Source organism: Colias eurytheme, chromosome 8 (assembly GCF_061535395.1).
Source record: "Colias eurytheme isolate Ceu_HAF_F1 chromosome 8, ilColEury1 Martin Lab GWU primary, whole genome shotgun sequence".
NCBI classification, from domain to species: Eukaryota; Metazoa; Arthropoda; class Insecta; order Lepidoptera; family Pieridae; genus Colias; species Colias eurytheme.
The window spans coordinates 3,183,671-3,210,366 of record NC_142987.1 but is presented as its reverse complement, the minus strand read 5'-3'; the positions used below and the strand labels follow the sequence as shown (position 1 = coordinate 3,210,366).

At 34.1% G+C, this 26,696-nt stretch overlaps 1 protein-coding gene across 1 annotated transcript; it reads right to left on the bottom strand.

Annotated features, from left to right (window-relative positions):
• Window positions 1–26,696, bottom strand: Sans (SAM_USH1G_HARP domain-containing protein Sans). The gene is made up of 9 exons (XM_090104510.1): window positions 26,331–26,696; window positions 6,164–6,307; window positions 5,027–5,248; window positions 4,408–4,634; window positions 2,401–2,558; window positions 1,922–2,079; window positions 1,236–1,358; window positions 749–867; window positions 1–370 (listed from the first exon to the last, which is right to left on the bottom strand). The coding sequence occupies exons 1-9, from the start codon at window positions 26,351–26,353 to the stop codon at window positions 99–101; spliced, it is 1,446 nt and encodes a 481-aa protein (XP_089960636.1). The 5' UTR covers window positions 26,354–26,696; the 3' UTR covers window positions 1–98.

The following is a 26,696-nucleotide window of genomic DNA, read 5'->3' as shown; positions in this document are numbered from 1 at the left end:
CGTAGGCAAAGTTTCGCTTTAAACAATTTTTAAACATGATTGTGAGTCTAGTATTGTTTTGTGGTCAATAAGTTGCAATGAAAATAGCCTCAAATATATCATATAGCCGTATCAATCATAGGTCCTGGATGAGATAGCGCCTGTTTCCTTTCTTGTACAGCTGTAACCAACTTCCTATATGGTCCTAGGGGTAAACCTAAGGATTTTAGGTCACTTTCAGTTAGAAGCATTAGTGCGTCCAAGTCAATTTGTTCGTCTTTAAACTTTTGTATATATTGGGAAAGGCCCCAAGCGGTTAGGAACCGTTCGAGTGACGCGTAACCTGATTCGTCACCTTCGCCCTCTTCGTCGGATGTGATTGTGGAACTGCCTGTAAAATGGAGTATTTTTGTTAATAATAGTACACTCTTTTATAATATTTTATATTAATTTTGTGTATACTATTAGAACTTTTGACACAATCAGTACCGAATGCAGAAATATGAGTAGAGATATGCACACGCGTGTTTTCTGTTTGTGTGTGTTTTCAGTGCAGAAATAAGCGAAACGGGTAAAATGCGTGAACTAAGAAAACTGGGGCATTTTTAACATGCTTGTATTAGCTTCACTTGTATATTTGTGTGTAACCCACTTTTTTAAACAAGATTTAATTCAAATGTTGAATCAAAAATGAGCGTGTTTTTTAGTATTTTAAAGTATATTCAAGATTATTTTAATTGTTTTTGTGATAATTTATTGTAATACTAACCAGACTGTGTGGAAGCCCATTCAGCGGGTTGGTAAGCATGGCGTGCGGCGAGCGAACCCGCTGAGCCTATAGACACGTCCTCACCCGGTAACGCACTTAGTGTTGCTGTTATTGAACGCCTGAAATATATATATTATAAATTATAATATTATGTAGAATAAAGTTATAGGAAAAAAATTACCTAGTGTTACAAAAAAAAAGGTTATTTTTCACTACTAATATAACAAGATGCCGCTATTTGAGTTTAATTGGCTATAAGGTTAGGTCAGGTATTCTTTTCTGGTATTGTTTCATTAAACATATTATTTTTTAATATTTTTTCAATTAATTGACATTTCAATCCATTGTAAATATTTATGTGGAAATACTTTGATCATCGATTGCTTATATTATGCATAAAGCATTTGATTAATATTACAAAAAAAACAGTATAATACAGAGAAATGTACGTAGCTAATTTCATTAAATAAATTATTTCTATTCATACCTAAATGCAACACTGCCAAAGCCAGGTCTGTCGAAGATACTCGCGGGTTCTTGTAATAATACCTCTTGACCGATGCCGCTGTCTTCGTTCTGAGCAGCCAAGAAATCTGGTTGACTCGCTGATCTGTATTAAAATAAGTAAATATATGTGTAAGTTTTACGTATTATATACATTGTAAATGATGTAGTCTTACGTTTAATTTTTGTTCTTTCATCACAGGCGACAAGGTTATTTAACAGGACCTAAGTACTAAATTTTTATTCTTCGATCTTCACGTATCTTAACACCTATGCGAGGTTGCCGCACCACTGCAAGCCCACATCTATGTGTTTCCATAGTCCCTTCACATATCATATCAAACTCACCACGTTATGTCTGATACATAAACGTGGTTGCCGCGCCGCTAAGGCAACGGGCAGTTCTATGCTACTAATTTGCCTATAGAACTAATTCCGTTGACGTCTTCATAGAACTGCGCGAGGTTGCCGTGCAGCTGAAAGCTAGCACCAATGTACCTCTCTAAAACTAGCCACGTGAACTCATCGAGAAAGCATTTTGGGGTCAGAGTCGAACAAAATGCTTTCTCGATGCGTTCACATGGTTGGCGCGAGGTTGCCGCGCTGCTGAAGGCTAGCATCAATGTGACTACTCATAGGTCCTACACATATCTATAATTACAAACCCACCTAGTTAGCGTCTTAGGCTCCGGGTCGAACACCTGTGCGAGGTTGCCGCGCTGCTGCGGGCCCGCACCGAAAGTGCCCACATACATAACTTCTGAGTCACGGCGAACACCACTCAGTGACGTCACGGATCGCCGGCCTGTGCCTTCCATTTCCCCGACCTGAATATTTGCGTTTAAAATATTAGTGCGTTGGAAGATTTTTATGTTTGTTTGAATTTATTATAAATGAAAACGAACAAAACTTCAGGTAATTAAGCTAGAATAACATTTTATTACGCAGTTTCAGATAACAATAAAAATTAACTATAACAACTTAAACAAATGCGCAAATAGGTCTTCACAATTATGGTTTTCAACATTTTGTAGAAAGTTTGAAAGATATTTCAAAGTTAACGTTAAATAATTTTGAGATATTTTACGCCAAGTTAAACACCATAAGTAATAACACAACACAAAATATGTTTATATCAAAGTATTCACCTTAAAATCGTCATTAGCATTACTCTTCCTTAAAGTTCCATTTTTCAGTTTAGTAGCTAGCGCCTTCTTATAAACCGCGCCTCTGCCTCGAGCGCCTGAATTCACAGTCCCCACTAAAGCACTGTACGTCGGTCTTGGTTGCTCGTCTAATAAATTACCTGAAATTGTAGGATATTTTTATTTATATGAGAGCAAGGAGGTGTTACCTATAAGGTTTGGGAGAAAAATGGAAATTAATCAAGAAGTTTTCATATTCTAGCAAACGACTGACCAGATTAATGGCGCCGTTTCATTAGTCGTTAACTCGTTCGGTATACAGCATACGGGGAGTCCCCGCAGGCGAGATAACAACCAATGAAAACAAGTTCCCCGCATGCTTAATACCGACCGTGATATCGACCAATGAAATTCATCGGTCAAGGTCGGTACAGCTTGCGGGTCTTAAGTCAAATACTTTTTCATTATTCAATTTCATTCGTGAGTGCTTGTTGGATTAGATGGCGCAGTTTCATTAGTCGATAGGGCCCGCATGCGGGGTGCTAGAGATTTCTGGAACGTGTGCCACAGGGCCAGCATTCGGGGAACCGTTTTCATTAGTCGATAGGGCCCGCATGCGGGGTGTAGGGAGAACCTCCATTTTACGTAAAACATTATGGCGCCGTTTCATTAGTCGATAGGGCCCGCATGCGGGGTGCGAGAGATTTCTGGAACGCGTGCCACAGGGCCAGCATTCGGGGAACCGTTTTCATTAGTCGATGGGGCCCGCATGCGGGGTGTAGGGAGAACCTCCATTTTACGTCGCCAGTTATTAACAAGAGTGGCACTGAAACAGACGTTCTTGTCATGGATCAACAATTAATGTTATGTGGACATTTGCGAATCCATAAAGCGATCAGCCATTTTGTGCAGCGTCTTTATAATCCAACAAGCACTCACGAATGAAATTGAATAATGAAAAAGTATTTGACTTAAGACCCGCAAGCTGTATATTGACCGATGAATTTCATTGGTCGATATCACGGTCGGTATTAAGCATGCGGGGAACTTGTTTTCATTGGTTGTTATCTCGCCTGCGGGTACTCCCCGTATGCTGTATACCGAACGAGTTAACGACTAATGAAACGGCGCCATTATGATTGAACGTTAAATCTCCTGCGGGGACTCCCCGTATGCTGTATACCGAACGAGTTAACGACTAATGAAACTGCGCCAATAAAGACGCTGCACAAAATGGCTGATCGCTTTACGGATTCGCAAATGTTGAATCTCGTGGAAATCTATCGAGATTATGATTGTTTTACGTAAAACAAGTTCCCCGCATGCTTAATACCGGCCGTGATATCGACCAATGAAATTCATCGGTCAAGGTCGGTACAGCTTGCGGGTCTTAAGTCAAATACTTTTTCATTATTCAATTTCATTCGTGAGTGCTTGTTGGATTATAAAGACGCTGCACAAAATGGCTGATCGCTTTACGGATTCGCAAATGTTGAATCTCGTGGAAATCTATCGAGATTATGATTGTTTTACGTAAAATGGAGGTTCTCCCTACACCCCGCATGCGGGCCCTATCGACTAATGAAAACGGTTCCCCGAATGCTGGCCCTGTGGCACGCGTTCCAGAAATCTTTCGCACCCCGCATGCGAGCCCTATCGACTAATGAAACTGCGCCATTAAAAATGTATATAAAGGGAAAAGGGTAAACAAATAAATTTCTATACAATACAAATATGATATGATTGATTAAGGAGGAGTGAAACTTCTTTTGGCGCGTTGAGAGTAATTTCAAGGTCATGGAAATACCGTCACGAAAAGGATAAAGGCGACGATTTTGGTATCTTTTAATCTTGCCATAGAAGTTTCGCTTCTGACACACACGTGTGCTTGGCACACACACTCTTTTATTTTATTTTATTCTGATGATCTCTTGGTGACAAACGGTATCTTAGTGTTTTAATGTATTTTATTTTTGAGTGTTCTATACTTTTAATCTCTATCAATCTTACCTTGACTCGTAGACCTTGTCATCTTCTGTTTCAAAGCCATCAGCACATTGCTAGGTCGGTGCGGCATCGTCGACACCTCCTCCCCATAGTTGGTTTCCCATTCCTTTGTCAATTTCTTCAATTCCTTTTCAGCCATGACTTCTGCTTTACTTTGCCTCTTGTGGTACTGCTTTTGTAACTTTTCGTGGTCTTTTTTCGCTTTTTCTTTGAAGGATTTCGCTTTTTTTCTGGAATTGATTGACTGAATTGTATTATTATTATTTTAAAGCTAGATATAGTAATATCACTAATATCTATAAGTACTTTTTATTACTATTTGTAAAGTTAGAGTTTGTTTGTTTGTTTGCTTGCATCAACGCGCTAATCGCATTTGGTTATTAAGAAATTCGTAACGAGGAAGGAAGGAAGAAATAATGTAGGCTATGTACATATTAACATCACGGTAAGATCAACAGGATCTGAACAATATAACTGTAAAACTGGTAAAACTGGTTTACAGCTAGTACATATATAAAATCCCTTGACCACCGAGCGGCCCGATCGGGCCACGACACAATAGATTTTCTATTGTGTCTGTGATTCTGGGGGCTGAGGCATTAAGTCACAAAAAAGTACTTACTTGTCATTATTCTCCAACTTTCCCGTAGCCTGGTCTAGGAACCTCAAGATATCTTCTCTACCATTGATAGCTGCTAATTCCTGAGCGGTGTGACCGTCTACGTCCATAGCGTACACATTAGCACCAAAGTTTACGAGAAACGTAACGCATTCCTTATGTCCTCTTGCTGCAGCTAGGTGGAGGGCTGTATTACCGAAGTAATCGCTTTTGTCAGGTTCTCCACTGAAAGATGTTAAGATGTCGTTATTGGTTTGGAAATTAGACAAATTATGGACACCATCAACATGAAAAACCAAATAATAACTAATAAGTTATTGATGGGTTGGAACATATTTTGGGCTCAGAAAGATAAGTTTTTGAACTTTTTGATTGTTTTGTATTTAGTGGGAATTGGGAAATGAATATATTCTGGGTTCATAAAGAAATAAGGTTTTTGTTATAACTTTGGCTTTAATAGATGAATACCAATTATTAACAGTTTATTAAATCCAACACTATCATTGCTTTTGCAACAGATACGATGAAATATTTTATAGATAAAAATAATCCTAGTATTAAATACATATATAACATACATTAATTGGCATCTACGTAAACACTATAAAACTTCTAGAAATTATCTTTTATGCCGATTGTCTAATTGATAATATTTAATACTTAATAGTACAAATAAAACAATTAAAATTATCAGGTACGCCTTGACATTAACCGTTATATTGTTAATCTTTTCAGATAGGCAATATTGGTTTGCCAATCTATGACATTATTTATTATAAGCGAGATATAGTTAGTAAGCCACAGTTTATTAAAATTATAGAGGCAAAGCAAACAATCTAAATGGAAAAGTATTTACAAACTTCGGTATATACATATATACTTACAAACACAGAATAGTTGTTACAAACTTAACAACTATTCTTTGTTTAATTTTTCTTTATTTTATATTCAAGATGGTAACGAAACAGTATGAACTTTGAAATTAGTTGATTAAATATTGCATCTGAACTTTTTTGTCTATCTTTGCATTGGTAAACTACTCTGAATTAACCCGCTTTTCATTTTTTTATAACCCATGAATATACACTCCAATTCTATTCAAACTATGTCCCAGCATATTCATTCAAAAGTATACTTTACCCTCTTCCACAGAGTAACCGTAGCGCCTCTATGTGACCCTCGAAAGCCGCCCATAGTGTAGGGGTCATTCCCGACTCGTCTTTGTTGTTGCATTCTTTTCTGGTCGCTTCCCGTAACACCTCTAGCAGACCATCCTTGGCTGCCCTGAAAAGTAAAATAAGAGATGTTAAAAGTTGTATAAATAAATAATAATAGTTTTAAAAAACTAAAAAACACGCTTTTGTTTTTGTCATCGATCCTCAATAAATCTACAAAGTTTGAACGAAATCTGGTCGTTTAAAGTGGGTCAAAATCGCGCCCAAAGAAGTCGGTTACAAACAAACATACAGGTGAAGCTAATAAAAAGCGTGTAAAAAAGCGTGTAATAAATGTCGAGCCGATCGAGTTTATACAAATTACGACTCAAAAGTATGGGTTTAAAAGTTGCACAAAAATTAGTAGATAATGTATTGGTAATTTTTATCCGGTTGAGTCGATGTAGTCTGTTTAAAGGTTATCTCAAAAAAATAGATTGTAAATTAGGGACATACGCATTGAAGAGGTAAATGCACAAGACTGCATAAACATACTTAGTTACCTTCTAATTAACATTGTTTACAATAGTTTCTCATATAAAGTATATCATAAATTCTTTCACTTTTTATACACAGTACCTATGCACACTTAAAGTGCATACCTATACATTTTCTCAGCATAAATAATTATCTATTTTAAATCCTATACTGTATACAGTTTGTTATAAAATTGTTTATCGTATTTCAATGCCAGGCTGTTCAGTCACTGAATCGTCAAATATTCCACTTTCCCATCTTTAGGTAAATCTAACACACTAGTATCATTAATTCCACGTCAGATCACACCAACAATGGTGAACATTACATAAACTATAAGCTCGGGCTAATACCCACTGAGTGCCAATTTCACCGTCGCGGTCGCGTCGTTAAAAGCTGTTTACACACTCGGTTACATATTACGACTTGTTACAATTTACGTAAGAGATAGTCGCTATTTGTGCAGAGACGTGAGGAAGTGAGGAATTAGTATAATAGTATAAGCTTTTTAATTATTAGCCAACATGTTATAAACATAACGTTAACTACATATTTGGTACACTTTCGTAAATGTCAACAGTTTCCAGAAAATTCTAAAAACTGACCATTGAGGTATTATTACTAGAGAGGGCACCACGAACAAAATCTGTGCGACAAGCGCGGCGGCGCGGGGCGGCTAGTGAGTCGTACACTTTGTAGATATTCTGCCTCTTACTATTTATAAATTAAAACCAATCAATGTAACAAATAAATATTGTTTATCTTATTAAAAAAAATATGAATAAACTTATTAATTAAAACCAATCAACGTAACAAAAAAAAAATTGAGTTTGAGACGATTGACTCTAACTCGTGTTTAAAATAGTGTAGTACCGATGTCCTCTCTAGTACGTAGTACATGTAACTCAATGAAACTGACATCGTAAACTATAATATAATAAACTCATAATAATAATATATCCAAAACTCATAAATAACTTAATTTAAAAACTTACCTACCTCTATAATTTATCATTGAATTTTAGACTGTAAGCATAGAGAAAGATATAATATGAAGAAGGAACGCAAGAAAGCATATGCAGTATTAGGTATGTACTTTAAAATCGAACCTGATTTGAAGATGGTAGATAGAAGAAGTAGGTTTATTAAGAATAGATCTATTATGTAGAAGGCTGGTACTCTAACGACTTTTGAATAAATCGAAATGTTCTAACTTCTACTCTATCTATTTCTTCAGGACTGAAGCGTCCGCATCATTGAGCATTATTAACAACAAAAAAGCGTACTTCACGATAATATTAATTCATCAAAGAAGTACCAAAATAATCCGTGTCACCAAATAAGTTCGGACTACAAACTATTTATACCATTTTACAACACCCGGTCACATATAATGACCATAACACAAGGTTTTACTCCGGAAGCGTTTATGAAAAGTGAAGCATGGAATTTGTTAACAATAATGACTTTCACTAGCCATGTGAATTGGACTCGACGATTCATTTACAAATGAACCGACACTGACTCCGTGTGAATGTTATGAAGTCGAGTAAATTAAGGTTGATGTTCCGACCGTCCCTCCATACATTTTTGATTACCTCTAAACACTTAACACAGACACTATTTCTTTAAAACTAATCATTTTATCACTTCTCTATAATGAAATGTGTGCGCGTTCGACCTTTTTAATCAATAGTTTACAATATTTACTTAGAAAAACAACAGTAAAATACCGGAAAAATTTGACACTTCTACAGTAGTGTGCGTGACTTTTGCCAAGCGAAACACGACATAAAGCACGACATCTAGCGCATAGACTATATACTTATTACAGATCTAGCGCGTCAATGTCTAAACGAAAGGCGATGTTTAGACATTGACGCGCTAGATGTCGTGCATTCGCGTTCGTTATCTTATGCATAATGAGCATAATTCTAATAAATCAAAGTTCTGTGTAAAAATTGAGTAATTTCATTTCCAATCGTTCAAAGAAAATAACAATAAAATAAAATAAAACTAATGACCTTAGAAACTATGTTTTTTTTTTATTTATTACTCATTATTGTTCGTCCGTTGTAGGTCTGTAAACTGTATTGTACACTGAAGGTAAATGGTACTGTAGGTACTTTAGTTCGGCGTCGTCGCTCGTCGGCTTGATATAAAATTACATTCTTGATTTCATTGACACGCGCTATGATTTGCGCGCGGAATTTCTTGTGTTGTGAATTTATTTTTGTATGCTATGCATTTTAATTGATTCAAATTGCAATGTTTCTCTAGTATGCATTTGAGACTATATTGTAAATTGTAATAATTGATCGTGGGTATAGTAATTAATTATTCTAATAACGCAATTAGTAATATATGTATTTTCGGTGGGATTCAAAACAAAAAATTGGCCCGTGATTTTTATGAAATTTCACCACATTGCAAATCACATCAATCATAGTTCATACACATGTATGACGAAAGTGATTAGTATTGTGGCTAACATTGACTCATCAGTTCATCACTGAAACCAGTGATAAATCAGTACCTATATCATATTGTGTTTGAATATTTTTAAACAATGATATAAGTATACAATTATTATAAATCGGTAAACTATCAAAGTAATCACAAACTTGCAAACATTGGTAAAATGTCCAGTAGTTTATGAGCCTATTCATTACAATCAAACAAACAAACAAAGTTTTCCTCTTTATAATATTAGTGTAGACAAACACTATGAATACGATCACGAATGCAAATTCGGGGATTTTCTAATTATTGCTAAATAATAATTGAATTCGTTTTGAAATACTCTATAATTTTTAGTGTATAAATAGACATTTATAATGTGGTGCTCATTTTTTTTGTACTGCTAACGCTATTGTAGGTACCTATTTTCGTTGTTTTATTTCAAGTGAACACGGCCATACAATTTTGTCACGAGCCGCCTATGATTGTAGGTACTTTTGTTAGGCTCCTTCGTCGTCCGCGTCGCACAGTGGATCCAAATTCAAGTTTCATGGACCTAGGATTCAATATCGGTCTATCGCGCTGATTTTTTTTTTCAAGGCAGATAATTGAACACCGATCAACTTTTTTTAATGGTAAAAATCCCCTAGGCGTATAGTTTTTGAGAAAAAAAATTGTTGAGTTTTTTTTGTATGGAGAAAAATCTTTATTATTTTTTTTCTCGCGTTGCTTTAAATTGCGAATGCTTAGATTCATATATTAAGTAAGTCCGGATGATATAGTATCCAGAAAAAAATAAAATATCTGCATCGACTTGCAGCCCCGCGCAGGAATGATCGATAAAAATTTCAATTTTCCTATGCTCTTTTCTCTTGTATTACCTGCGTTTTGTTGCTCAATACTTGCTTATTCGTACTCCTTACATGACATTAATGAATATTGAGAACATTTCAGCCCACTAAATACGTTAAGTTATATTTTTATATCTTAAAAATTTTCAAAAACAGGCAATTATAAAATAAGTCACAGTACAACGTAACCCGTGCCTAGAAACCAATTAGGTAACGACAACAACCTATCTGGAATGCGGTGTTAGTCCCAGTTAGTTCCGAGTATATAAACAACCTCGTTAGTGCCCAATCGTTAACGATGTACAAGTACATAAACAACCTCGTTAGCTTTAACGAGGTTGTTTATATACTTGGAAAGATTAAGAGATGTTAAAACAGCCAAGGATTTGTCTTCAGGAATGTCTTGCTTCTTTTTAATTAACAAAAATTCTGATACACTTGGTAGTATCAGGGTATTTTTCCAAATGCTCTAAAATTTTCGCAAAAGCTGCTTTGCCGTGAGCTTTTAACTTTTCAGTAAAGCAATAAAAAAGTTCCTCTTCATTTTTTTCACTCATAGTAGAGTCGGATCGTCGTTTTTTTTTTGTTTATTGCTCAAATCTTGAAATGGAACTCTAGATATCTTTTCAGTGGATGTACTTGCTTCAGCAGTGGACGTTGATGGAACTGATTCAACTATAAACGAAGAAAAGTTGGTCTGAGTTTCTTCATCTACATCCGCACAATCACCAAACAAAACATTTAAGTCCACCGAATCACAAGTAGGCCACTGGATGTCAGATTCCAACCACCTTTTATTGTTTTCCCGAGTCAGAAACGTCTTCAGAGATCGGCTTGACTCAGACCATTTTTTCGTTATAATGTGTATAACTACGAGAAAAATCTTTGTGTTTACTGCGATCTTCTTCAGACAGTTCATATGGGATTTTTGAGATGATAACTTCAAACAAATGGTTGAAATTCTTCAAATCACCAAATTTCCTCATAATCAGGAACATATCCAAATTAGTACTCAAGCCAGCCATTGTATAGTATTCGTAAATGTCGGAAATATAATGGAGCTCAGTTTAATGTGCGGCTTATTTATATAAATTAAGAGTACTCAGGTACTAAGGGCATGCAGGATTAAATGCGACCGAGTATATAAACAACCTCGTTAAAGCTAACGAGGTTGTTTATGTACTTGGACCTCGTTAACGATTGGGCACTAACGAGGTTGTTTATATACTCGGAACTAACTGGGACTAACACCGCATTCCAGATAGGTTGTTGTCGTTACCTAATTGGTTTCTAGGCACGGGTTACGTTGTACTGTGACTTATTTTATAATTGCCTGTTTTTGAAAATTTTTAAGATATAAAAATATAACTTAACGTATTTAGTGGGCTGAAATGTTCTCAATATTCATTAATGTCATGTAAGGAGTACGAATAAGCAAGTATTGAGCAACAAAACGCAGGTAATACAAGAGAAAAGAGCATAGGAAAATTGAAATTTTTATCGATCATTCCTGCGCGGGGCTGAAAGTCGATGCAGATATTTTATTTTTTTCTGGATACTATATCATCCGGACTTACTTAATATATGAATCTAAGCATTCGCAATTTAAAGCAACGCGAGAAAAAAAATAATAAAGATTTTTCTCCATACAAAAAAAACTCAACAATTTTTTTTCTCAAAAACTATACGCCTAGGGGATTTTTACCATTAGAAAAAGTTGATCGGTGTTCAATTATCTGCCTTGAAAAAAAAAATCAGCGCGATAGACCGATATTGAATCCTAGGTCCATGAAACTTGAATTTGGATCCACTGTGCGTCGGCTCGAAAGTTCTTGATTTCATTGTCACGCGCTATGATTTGCGCGCGGATTTTCTTGTGTTGTGAATTTATTTTTGTATTATTATTATTTTTTATTTATTTTTTTATTTTATTGATTCAAATAAAATATTTCACTAGTATGCATTTGAGACTATATTGTATTATGTATAATTTATCGTAGGTATAGTTATTCTTATAACGCAGTTATATTTTCGGTGGGACAATTTGACCCGTGATTTTTCTGAAATATCACCACGTTGCAAATCACATCAATCATACACACGTATGACGAAAGTATAGTGGCTATAATTGACTCATCAGTTCATCACTGAAACCAGTGATAAATCAGTACATATATCATATTTTATTGTGTTTGTATATTTTTTAAACAACGATATATACAATATTATTATAAATCGGTAAACTACCAAAGTACTTCCGAATTTTCAGACAGACAAACAAGTAGTTTGAACACGCAGTTTTCTTATACTAGTAGCAAAAATCAAAACCATAATATTATGTTTCCCTACTATATTTTACTAAAAGTCGAGTGCGTCGAAATCGTAAATAATAATATGTTTTTCACCTTCCTGGTTATTTTCCCATAGTAAATAGTGTTTTAGGTTTGTTGTTGTAGGTAGGAATAATAATAATTATTCTTACATGTTGGTTATGAAATGTATATTGAAATAATTTACTTTTACAAATCATTAGTGATATAAGTTTTGAGTGAAAATGCTTGGATCAGCATAATATTATATGGTACTTCAAATACATGTTTTGATAAAAAAAACAATAGTGTAATAAAATAAAACTGCGTTTTATTGTAATCAATGTTGACAATTTTAAATTCCAAAATTATTGATCAATAAAATAGTTTACACCAACAAATATAACTTTTATTTTTATAACAATCGTTCATAATATAAACCGTAGCAGGTGGCGTTTTGAAGTTCTGTCTACTCATACAGAAAAATGGAAAACTTGTTTTTTTTGTAAACAATTTATTACTCATGTTGTTTGGCAACTCGAAGCGTGGTCGTCCGTCGTAGGTACTTTTGTTCGGCGTCGCGTCGTCGTCCGCGTCGGCTTGATATAAAACATTCTTGATTTCATTGACACGCGCTATGATTTGCGCGCGGAATTTCTTGTGTTGTGAATTTATTTTTGTATGCTATGCATTTTAATTGAATCAAATTGCAATATTTCTCTAGTATGCATTTGAGACTATATTGTAATAATTGATCGTGGGTAGGTATAGTAATTAATTATTCTAATAACGCAATTATATTTTCGGTGGGATTCAAAACAAAAAATTGGCCCGTGATTTTTATGAAATTTCACCACATTGCAAATTATATATTATACAATTACAATTACAATTATTATAAATCGGTAAACTATCAAAGTAATTACAAACTTGCAAAATATGCTTTTCCGAATTTTCAGACAGACACACAATTTTATTAGTTTGTTTTAGCAAAGTAGGTACCTATACCTATACGCTTACGTCGCGCGTCGCGTCGTCGAAAACGGTGCGCCCAGAAACAAACATACCTAATTCAGTTACAATCCTTTTTTTGTTCCGTAATTTATTGTATTTATTCTAATACGATTTTTTTTATTCGTCGGCCAGTTCTACTAGGTATAAAAAGATAAAATTGAAATATAATTATTGTAGCGACAGCCATATTATGTTACTATGTTTTCGTAAATATGTTTTTCACCTTCCTGGTTATTTTCACATAATCTTATCTTATATATAAAAATGAATCGCAAAATGTGTTGGTAAGCGCATAACTCGAGAACGGCTGAACCGATTTCGATCATTCTTTTTTTATTATATTCCTTGAAGTACGAGGATGGTTTTTATGTAGAGAAAACGTAAATATTATGTACCACGGGCGAAGCCGGGGCGGACCGCTAGTATATATATATAAATGAATCGCAAAATGTGTTGGTAAGCGCATAACTCGAGAACGGCTGAACCGATTTCGATAATTCTTTTTTTATTATATTCCTTGAAGTACGAGGATGGTTCTTATGTAGAGAAAACGTAAACATGTACCACGGGCGAAGCCGGGGCGGACCGCTAGTCTATAATATAAAAATGAATCCCAAAATGTGTTGGTAAGCGCATAACTCGAGAACGGCTGAACCGATTTCGATAATTCTTTTTTTATTATATTCCTTGAAGTACGAGGATGGTTTTTACGTAGAGAAAACGTAAATATGTACCACGGGCGAAGCCGGGGCGGACCGCTAGTCTTATATATAAAAATGAATCGCAAAATGTGTTGGTAAGCGCATAACTCGAGAACGGCTGAACCGATTTCGATAATTCTTTTTTTATTATATTCCTTGAAGTACGAGGATGGTTCTTATAGCTAGAGAGCTAGTTAGTTTAGTTTTAGTGCAGTGGCAGTGTAAATGTTGTTGTTGAGGTTATGTAAATTTAACACTTTAGTTAACTACCAAGATATAAAGAAATGAGGATAGGACACAATAACTATTGGTTGAGGTATTTATAAACTCATAATATACTTTTAAAAAAATCACGTTTTAATAAATTTCTAGAATTAAATTAGAACAGCTGATTCAAAATAGCCTAAAAAATCTTAATAATAATAATTACGCTTCACAGCAAGAAGAAATGTACCATATGTACCCGCACAAAGTCGATATTGTGTTGCCTACCGTTCGACTCAATGGCTAGGGTTGTAACTACCTTTAATAATTATTACCAAACTAATAAACCGAGTGATGCGAAATAACCATAATTCTTTTAGAGTTTGATAAAATGATCAGGCAGGTATTTTCTTTAATCCTCTGAATTCTCGGTTACTAAATTGTATCGTTGAAATTATTCTTAATCGCGTAAATTTAATAAATAATCATATGGAAAACACTTTTCATTTGTTTTTTTACTTTCACGCCCAACTACTATACAATAATTACGTTGTTTCGGTATTTTGACGAGAAAACGCAGGAAACATCCGTTGTATCATTTTAGATAGATTGTATATTTTGTATCTGTAGAATTGAAATCAAAGCTATGTATATGTTGTCTCCATTCTTTTCTTATCGGATTGTTGATCCCAATGCGAATGCGTCACTTAAATTTTATAAAAGACAATTAAGAACATCAAAAATAAAGTGATACGTAAATATTTCACAGTGCAATATATTATGTAATTAATAATAATTATATATTTATGAAAAAATAATTACATCAGATTTAATAATAGCAATTGTTTTGAATGTACATAATATGAATAAATGATTACATCATAATAGTAATAATCACAATTGTTTTATTTCCCATTTGTTGCAACCCTAGCATATTTTCATGTAGCAGCAGAAGTACCTACACTGGCGGCGCGGCGGCATCGTGCGACATCAAAGGCATTGCCTTACTATAATAAGTTTATAATGACTCATTTCTTTTATTATATAATTTACGTTTTACTTTTACAGAATCCGATTCAATGGATTATGAAGACGAGTCACACAACGCCATACGATAGTGATGATGAATGAACATTTCAATAAATGCATGCGTGTTTTTTTATGTTGTTTTGTAATTGTTAATTGTTTCTTAAATAAAGAAATAAACTAAATATTTAAATGATGATTTGTTATTTGCAACACAACTTTATATTTGAGATTCTTTACAAATGTATATTTAGTTTTGTATCATCAAATTTATAAATTTTATTCCATAGTTTTCAAAATTAAATGTAAATGACCATAAAAACATTAATAAAGTAAATCATTGATGTAAGGTCAGGGAACGTAATACATATATACATCTGACCATGTAGAAGCTAAGTCTTGTTGACTGCTGAAGTCTGTAAAGTTTTGTTGTCTGCTGAAGTCTGTACGCAATGAAAATGTCTGCCGTTTCGAAAATAAGTTTTTAAGACCCTAATAAATAAAATATATGAATGGCAGATCTGGTCAAATACTTTCAAAATTGTATTTTTTTCAGCACTTTCATAAGTGTCTGCCAGAATGTTATCCGCGTGATAATGGTCTGCCATTGTTATTTTCCGATAGTAATAATAATCTATTTTCAAATATCAAAATGGCAGACGTGGTCAAATGGTTTCAAAGTTCGCCAAAAATTTCCACCTGTCTTACCTAAGCGCGCGCCCCGTCCACCACTCTGGGCTTAGTGACTCCTCATCTCATGTATAGTAGGTATAGGGGAATCAACACACAAAAATCCAGGTCTGGTCAAATACATACAGGTAGCTTTGCGCTAGCTCTCTAGCTATTACTTCTTATGGAGAGAAAACGTAAACATGTACCACGGGCGAAGCCGGGGCGGACCGCTAGTAAATAATAAAATAATAAATAGTGTATTAGATTTGTTATTGTATCTTGTATACCTACGAATAATTATTCTTACGTCTTGTTGGGAAATGTTCAAATACCTACCTATTGAAATAATTTACTGTTACAAATCATTAGTGTTATTAGTTTTGAGTGAATAGGCATGGATCAGAAATTCAGAATATAATATGCTACTAACTACTCAAATACATACATGTTTACACAACAAACACCACTGACCTCTATAACTATAAGTTATAGAGGTCAGTGACCGTCAGTGACAAACACTATACCTACGCTCGCGAATGCAAATTCGGTGATTTACTAATTATTGATACCTAGTCATTGAATTCGTTTTGAAATAGCCTGTACTTTGTAATTTTTAGTGTTATAGACATTTATAAAATGTGGTGCTCATTTTTTTGTAATAAATCATCCCGAACGCTATTGTATTTTCGTTGTTTTATTTCAAGTGAACACCTATACAATTTTGTCACGAGCCGCCTCTGGCCTCTGGGTGAAATAAACAAGTCAAATGATTTTTGTTCTAATTGTATTTTGGTAGTAGTTTGTTTAGAATTTACATTACCATTGTTTAATTTTTATTTTGTATTTGCAGTAAAATAAAAAGATGAAAAACTTCATTAGGTATATTGTACGACACCTCACTCTGAATCGCGCTAGCGAAATTTTTTCGTTACAGAGCACATATACAACTTTCGGACAATCTTCATTGAGGCCGGCCGGCAAATCGAGTATGTCGAGAAACTTCACTTATTCGATGGAGGTATTCTACCTTCCTTCCTCCACAGTTGTGGGACCCCGACGTGCATTGAACACGCAGCTTTCTGATACTAGTAGCTAAAATCAAAACCACAGATATGTCTGTGATCAAAACCATAATAATATTTTTACCTATTATTTTACTAAAAGTCGAGTGCATCGAAATCGTAAATATGTTTTTCACCTTCCTGGTTTTTTTTCCATAGTAAATAGTGTTTTTGATTTGTTGTTGTATGAATAATTATTCTTACTTGTTGGTTATGAAATGTATTTTGAAATAATTTACTTTTACAAATCATTAGTGATATTAGTTTTGAGTGAAAATGCTTGGATCAGCATAATATCATATTTGCTACTTCAAATACATGTTTTGATAAAAAAAAAACAATAGTGTAATGTAGGTAATAAAATAAAACTGCGTTTTATTGTAGGTAATCAATTTTGACATTATTTATTTCCCAAAATTACAATAAAATAGTTTACGCCAACAAATATAACTTTTATTTTTATAACAATCCTACTTCCTACTAATGCGAAAGTTCATACATGTTTCAAAAGAAAAACTTTTACTTTTACTATTATTTCAATTTATCCGGTTTAATTAAGACTTAATATTGATACATATGATCATTATAAATACAAATAGGAATTAACAATATAACGAATACGTGGCACAACTAAAATTTTACCGATACCACCCGTGGTCATTCTCCTTTGTGGGTCATTTGTAACAGGATGGCGGTTCTACAGCGAAAAAAGAAAAATGATGGTCAGAACGCTGATACCGGATACCTTAAGATACTGTAATATAAAATATTACTAGATTAGATAAAATATTATAGGTAGTATCTTCACCGTGTGTGACGCGCTTTACATTCACGCCATCTAGAGTTAAATCTTTATCATTTTTGTATACGTCTGTGTGTGTAAACGACCCTGTATGCAATGACAGATGTTAAAACGCATAATTTTACCGAATTGGGTGGATTTTAAGGCAATGATATAACATATTTCAATAAAATATAATATTCAGTAACCGCCATGACTATTCCTAGGTTTGATGACTATTCCAATTACGCAAAAACTCAAATAAACTAGAAATGTAGAATTCAGCGCCATCTAGCGGGATATTGGCTGGGAACAGATCGTTGCAATCACCTTAAGACTAGACGTAGGTATGTAGAGATTAATGTTAGCCTGTAAGTAACAACTGAATTTACATTTCAATACGAAGAATAAATGCAGATAGATACAATAATTATGCATTTCCTGTCAGTCAGCGTGTTGTATTGATGGAATGTGATTATTCTGTTTCTATCCAAGTAACAGTACATTGAAATAAATTTCCAAAATATTTCTATGTAATTGTTCTGAACGCGTGTGTCAATAAACTACTTAAACGGCTAATTGGACATTAATGGAATTCAAAGGTTAACATTAACTTCAACAGAATGTGTCTTGATAAATAATTCAATTTAATTACCATAATATAAAGTTTAAAAAGTCAGTTCTGTGATACAGTCCTCAGTCCCTCAGACCATAATATGCTACCAGTTAGATCCTTTATACGTATTTTTTATGAACGATGTAGTAAGATAAATATTTGTCATTTATTTAGGTGTTAAATAGATCTATATCTAGATCAGATACAATAGTTTTATTTGGTTTGCGGAAGTATGCGTTTGGATCATAGGTTTGGATGGTTATTGAAATCACATAAAATACTGGCCTTGGGCGTTCACCTTTTGTTAGGAGTTTATGAACCCCCCTGTTAAATAGTTTCTAGTTTTATAACATCCTGTAACTTGGTCTAAGTGATTTTTGTTCTCTCATTATATTTTAGTCGTCCTATATTTTCGATGTATGAACTTATTTATGTATATCTTTTGAATAATGGCATTGGCATCTCATACAATGGGTCAAATTAAACATCGCTAGACTTATATTAAAGCTAATTATGTTCTGGAAATGGTACAAGGAATTAAAAAACATGATTAATAGATACTATTATTAAAATAAAATACGTAAATAAGGTGAAATAACGTCACGTAGGCCGTTGAACCATTATTTGGCGTCACGTCAACCGTGTCTCCTACAGCCTTCCGTAGCCTGTGAAATATGCTGCTTATGGCTGCTCCATTATCACTACATAGAATAAAACAAAGTCGCTTTCTGTCCTTATATTCCTATGTATGCTTGAATCTTTAAAACTACGCAGCGAATTTTGATGCGTTTTTTTAAATAGATAGAGTGATTCTCGGTATATAATTTATTAGGTTTTAGACAAAGCCGGCGAAGCCACGGGCGGGTCGCTAGTTTAGATTTAATTTAATTTTATGCAAATTATTTGTTTGTCTGGAGAGAATTAGATAAGCAAATTAGTTCGTCTGTATAAATTAATAGTCCTAGTAGCTGTCCTGGAAAACGATGTTCTGCCACACTCTTATCTACCTATGTTGTTGTATGTAATAGATGTTGTCCAACTCTTAAGACTTATTTTCATACAAAATTTCATGAATCTTTCATCAAGCCGTTTCGGAGAAGTTCAAACACCGCGACACAAGTACATTTTATATACATAACTAGCGACCCGCCCCGGCTTCGCACGGGTGCAATGCTGATACTAAATACACTACAGAAAAATTGTGAACGTTGTATAGGTATAAAAATATAGCGGCCCGCTCCGGCATCGCACGGGTATAAAATACCTACATAGCCGGGCGGCCGCAAACGCTACGTCCCGCAATTTTTAAATCTGTAATATCTTCGAAAATATTCACTTAAATCATACGGTGTAAAGGGCCATATAGATCTATATTAAATGAACAATGTATCCATGGTATTTAATTGGTTAAGGATTAATGCTGTATTGGTTAAAATCGCTTCGAAAATTAGCCATTATTTGTCGTAAAAAGTAAATGACAAAAAAAAAGTTATTGTGGGTTATCCATAAGAGATAGACATATACCATCGCGGACTTTTCTGTAGACCTTTTCAATGTGTATAATACTTAGTACATTATTTTGATAAAACTCGTAGGGTTCAGCCTGCGTTTGCAATGTAAGCGGAATAAATGTAATTTTTTACGACATCACATTAGAAACCTCAAAAATAACAGTACTTCTCCACTACTTAATGGATCTTATTATACATATAAACCTTCCTCTTGAATCACTCTATCTATTAAAAAAAACTGCATCAAAATCCATTGCGTAGTTTCAAAGATTTAAGCGTACAAAGGGACATAGGGACATAGGGACAGGGAAAGCGACTTTGTTTTATACTATGTAGTGATAGTGAATAGTGATGCAGGTACTAACGATATTACAATAATGAGCAGGTACTATGTAAATAGCAAGATTGGTTTGAGCCCTGACATAAAGACTTATTTGAAATGATGTAAACTTGGCGTAGTGAACATAAAACCTTCTCTATTTCAAATTAAAATGTTGGTTTATAAATGTATAAAATTTCTCTTTGTGTTCATGGCTTGAATTTCACAATTACCTGTACTAGAAACTTACTGAATATGCTTTCCATTTTTTCGAATTGAAAACTTATTTATTAAAAATAAAATGAAGGAAAATAAAAGTATACCTAATTATGTTATAAATAATATTTTATCACGGTCTTTTTGTTTAACAAAATTTTTACGATATGTATTTATTAGTATTAGCTCAAGTGAGTTTTAACAATTTTAACACTTTCTATCTTCATATCACTTGCGTCTATTTATACAATTCATTCTACTTTATACAAATGAATAATAATACATTATAACGGCTTTTTTGCTATAAAAATAAGCAGTTAGCCTAGTATGTTATTTAGTTAGTGTGGATATATATCTTAACTTTTAACAAGTAGATCACGAATAAAATGGATCTTTCGGAAATTAGTAATATATTTATTATAAAATATGTTGATGCATCGCTCAAAATAATAGTAGAATATTTTAATACTATTTTAATATATTTTATTAATAAGCATCGTATAATCTGGGAATTTATATACCGTTTTGTATTCGTAGCGTGTGACGGGAAAAAATACGCGCTCGACCTTCATAAAATGAGAAATGATCCAGGCCAGCTTTCCATACCCAAAGATTTGAATTGATCAGAAACTAGTTTGTTAAAATAGGTTTTTGGGAAAGAAAAAACGCTTATTCATAATTTGACAGCTTGACACATTTAAATAGTTAAATGATTTTGATGCTTTACATCCTCATCGATTATGCAGGAATTGGAATACACTAGCACACTGGTACCAACTGAAGCCATAGTTCCCATAGGTATATCCTTATCTTCAGACCACTGATAATATAAAACTACAGGCTATAGGAAGAGACTATCACCTGTGACAGAACTAGTCAGTCGATGTAATGCATATGCCCGTATTTTCAATTACTCCCTGCACCTTCACGCTTCGCCTACGCTCGCACATGAGGGTTGTTACAAGCAATTCCAATCATTCGCCTGATGCAATAGAACCGAAGTTAGAACTCGTGTTTGTTTATCGATTTACTTACCAGGTGTTCGTTACTGTGGCTGCCATGGTAGGTACCTTATCACTTGTTAAATGCAAATGATTAAAAAGTACACATGAAGTTTTTATTCATATTGCTGATGGCTTGTTTTTGTTATATCGATGTAACATTGACTGCTTGTATAAATATGAATTTTATTTATTTTCTCGATATAAACACATATAAATATAGTGTCATCTACACTGCCTTAAATCTGCTAACTACCTATATAACGTAATGGCACCGAATTCCGACCACTGATTGATACGGCTAAATGAATCCTTTAAAAGATAAATTAAATACTCTAGAGATCATAAGAAAAAATGATATTATGAACGATTACGAACTTATATTTTAAAATATGCACATAATTGTATTTCATAATGGCTTTTTATTACTTAAATTTGGATTTTAACTGTCACGACTGAAAATTAACTGATAGCACCATTTTCCGACCGACTGAGTACAAATGCGCGTGTTTCCGACCACTGAGTAGCTAGATTCCGACCAGCCAAATATTTTCTACTAAAATCAACTTTATGATAATAGAAATACAATGGAAATTCGTAAAAACCCGTTTCGTCTTTTCACTGCATCACGCGTGGACCGATTTCGATAATTCTTTTTTTATTATATTATTTCAAGTACGAGGATGGTTCTTATGGAGAGATATTTTAAATATGTACCACGGGCGAAGCCGGGGCGGACCGCTAGTTTTAAATAATATTTGAGCATTTATTATAATAACAAAAACTAACTCTATGTTAGACTGTAGTAGTTCACTGGTCATCCACACTAATTTAGAATGTCCCATTGACTACTTTGCCCAATTCTAAAATCCATTTCACCAAAAGTATTATTTCAGCTAATGAGAATACTTCAGCCTCTTTTTTGTCACTCATGATGATGACCTGAAATAAACGCATGCAATTTCACTCAAGCACAGCGCAAGCAAAAGCAACCCAGTTGGACGGAAACAGGGAAATAAATAGCACCTAGATTCCGACCAAACCTACATTTACGTAATAAAGCCTCTAAACCGAAATTGATATTCATTTTTAGTTCATTTCTATTTCATATGTACACTTATAAAGATCTCACAATTTCGTAGTTATGCAATTATGTGTCATAAACGTAAAATATAGGGTTTTTAAACCAGACCGGTCTTTGTAAATGAATAACAAAAAAATCAAAAAAGAGTGTCAGTTAAAACGAATATTACAAATAATCCATTAAAGTTAGCATTGGTCGCATACAGGTGTTGTATATAAGCATAGCGTTTAGAATAAATAACTTAATACGAAACCTCCACAAAACAACATGCATAATAGAAAATTACCTTCTTTTAAAAAGTGCGAAATTCCTTTTACCGACCGATTCGGTCGGATTTCGGAATGTTGTTATTTTGACAAGCTCCTCATTCCGTCCATAATTATTTGTCCAAAAAAACGTATAAAAACACGCTATCTTTGCATGTATATTTTAAAATTAATAATATAAAACACCAATAAAACGTTTAAAGTAAATTAACCACAAACTTATCAAAGTATTTAGCGTAAAAATCCAAATGTTTATTTTCACCGTTTTATGTTTTTTTCGCATTCAATCCAATACAAACTACACCCTCGCCTAGCTTTTGTTGGATTGACGAAATGTCGGTTAAAATTTTAAACCCAATTTTTTACAAATGACGTACGATAAGTGATTGGATCGAAAGCCTTCCGTTTCATGAGTGTCGCGCGTATTTTAAACGTTTTATCAAATAAAAATCAAAATGGTCGGATAGAGGAGGCTAGTCGGAAACCGGTGCCGTTACGTTAATATACTAATATGCACGCCCTGCAGTATATACCTACCTATTTTAGCACTATATTAAGTTATTAACCATACAAATGCACCTAGAATAATTACAATTTGCATAATAGGAAGATACATAGATATAGGTTTTGTTACGAAACCGATAAACAACATAAAGTACTTAATTAAGCCTTAAGTCAATTATCGAGTGAGTTTATCCCTTGGTTCTATTAGTATACGATTTAAAATTTAAATATAACAATGAAATAAGAATAGCAGAGGTTGTACAAGTAGTAATAGATATAAAGAGCATTTACAATGCATGGGCTTTTTTTGATGTCATTTTTTTTTCTCTTGAAGATTTGATTGAGCTATGAAAGCTATGGGTAGGTATGATTATTGAAATCAATTTTTGAAGTCAGTTTTTATGTTTCGTTTATACGTGGAGTAGTCTAGAAGTTAGGATTTTCTAATGATGAGATTTCACGAATGCGATTAACGCGAAATGTTATCAGAATCGTGCTTGTAATCAGTGTATTATAATTTATAAATTAGGTAGGTATGTTATCATTTAAACAACTGATAATACAACAAGTTCTTGATTATTCTACAACTTTTACAATTTTCCTTGCAGCTTTCCATTGTTATTTGTAACTACACGAGTTTCTTTATTAGTACTACTAGTTCTAATGAGTAGGTTTTTTGCGAAGCCACGGAAGTCGAGAGCCGGTTACTTATAGAAATGCGATATCGCCGGTGGGCATGGCAATATCGTATTTCTAAACCTAATGAAACTATTTTGTTTTGAACAAATCAATATTTTAAATGTAACGTATTTTGGTGTAACGGTAAGCGAATTCATTGTCTCAAATACATTTTTCAGGGTGTTTGTTTTACTTTCACTAGGAATGGATCTAGATGTAGTTTGGCACGGAATAAGTCTGCCATATTTTAAAACCTGAGTAGGTACATATTTTCCATGAAATTCTGGATTCAACTTTTTGTTGTTGTTTGTTGTTGTTTTTCAACTCAAAAACTTTGGAAGGCGCGCAACGCGGTGTTTGTACTGAGATATATAAATTTTTTGGTGGACTACAAACAACTCAAAGTCACATTTCTTGTACATATATTTGTGTTGAAATTAATGATGTAAGTATACGTTGTATCGTGTCAATTAGGTATGTATGAATCATGATTTTCAGTCTAATTATTTACACTATCGTGTTATCTCGAAATCACAAAATCTATTTAACCTAATCACAAGATTAAATATTATTCCGTGATAACCTAGCTAGGAACTCATTTTTAACTGAGATGACTGGATATAAAGAGATACCTAGGTATAACCTATTGCCATGATTTCAGATTTGAGCTTTCTTTATGAAAGAAATAGGTAGGTAGGTATGTAACCTATAGTTTCTCGTTCTATAGTTTTTTTTTCTGATAAGTAGGATTTGTACATAAAGCACGTTCTTCGTTACGGTACAGCATTTGCTTTTCTCATACTGATTGTAAATATATACGGTTTTTGCGATTTAACTAGACTATAAGTAATAAGATTTTAATCATACACCTCAAGTAATAATTGCAGGTTAGGTACCCACCTAGGTAGGATGTATGAGAATTGAGAACGAACACAAGATTCCCTCTATGTTGCGTTATGCTAGGCGTCCATTAGAGGCGGATCGGGCCGGGCCGCATCGCAACGGGCCGTCTCTAATGGACGCGCTGTTTGCTCCTGCGTCCACCTGTACGGGGCGCGGCGGACAGCCTAGGCGGATTTTATCTAACAGACGCTCGCCGCTCACATCCGCCTGCCTGCGTCCACTAGACGGGTCGGGGCGGGCCGGGCCGCAGCGCACCGCCGGCAGAAATCCGCCTGCGAAGCGATATCCGCCAATGCGTTGCGGCCCGCCCCGACCCGATCCGTCGCTAATGGACGATGTTTCATACAAAACATAGGCCGGCGTATTTTTGCGTTGCGATGCGGCCCGGCCCGATCCGCCTAGTGGACGCCAGCCATTATTCGAACCGTTTCCATTTTTTTAGCTAATTTCTGATCAGAAAAATTCTGACGTCCGATCGTCCGATCGTTTGCATTTGCATCCGGCACCCATCAGAAGCGGACGTCAGAAACGTCAGAATTCTGATAATATGCGGGGTCCCTAAAAAATGTATGAAAAGAGTGCGTCCGGCGGGCATCAGAAATTTTCTGACAGAAAAATTCTGACGATGTGCGGCCGGCCTTATAATATCGTACTTATCTTCTTCTTCTCTTATATATAAAAATGAATCGCAAAATGTGTTGGTAAGCGCATAACTCGAGAACGGCTGAACCGATTTCGATAATTCTTTTTTTATTATACCTATTCCTTGAAGTACGAGGATGGTTTTTATGTAGAGAAAATGTAAATATGTACCACGGGCGAAGCCGGGGCGGACCGCTAGTTAGATTATAAATATTGCTTGATCGATAAGATAGTTACAAATTACAATGCCTAATTTTGTACAATATTTATTAATTTCTGCATAACTAATGGATTTCTCTCAAATTATTATTCTTACGAATGTTTTTAGTTTTTACATAAGTTGGATACGGTTTGTAAATCCATTCCATTGTAATTTGTAAGTAGGTAACAACTAACAAAGAACATGTAACTCAATAATTATTGAAATAATTATTTAGAGAATGTTGTATTGTTTGGTATCTTTTTATGTAGTAGACGTACATACAGGATTAAGTGCCAAGTACATTTAAAGCTTATGCACGTATATTCTACATACATACCTACTTAAACCTGTTATAGGTACCTACTTGACTGAAGTTCAGCAATGGTCATAAGTATTATTATAAATTCTGCACAAACCTACATAAGGTTTAGATAGAATAAAATTGCATTTATCAGATCATATGAATATTTGTAAAACATACTACGTACCTACTAATAAATGGGGATTAACAGTCAATATTATTATCAATCATAATCTTATCGAACAATTCAAAAGATAAACATTTTTACCATTCATGTTAATAATATGTACTTACTTGTGAAATCTGTCTGTAGTCATGATTTCTATTATTTTATTTGAACTATGGCAAGAAATAGTTGATGAAAAGTTTGGTCAACTCATTTTCTATGAATTCGTCCGCCGAATACCGCGAAATTGATAATACGAGAAAGTTTATACTGTCACACTTTACACTTCAATACGTTTATTTTTTTTATTTAATTACCCAAGTAGGTATAAGTTTACACAAAGAAAAATTGAATTAAAGAATAACACTATTTTGTTTCAGTCTCACTTGATACAGGTGCACACACAGTTTAATCGAAATTAATAAAAATTAATTCACTTCTATTGTTCCAATACAATTTTGTCGACAAGAGTCTGGCTCTCGACAAAAAAACGA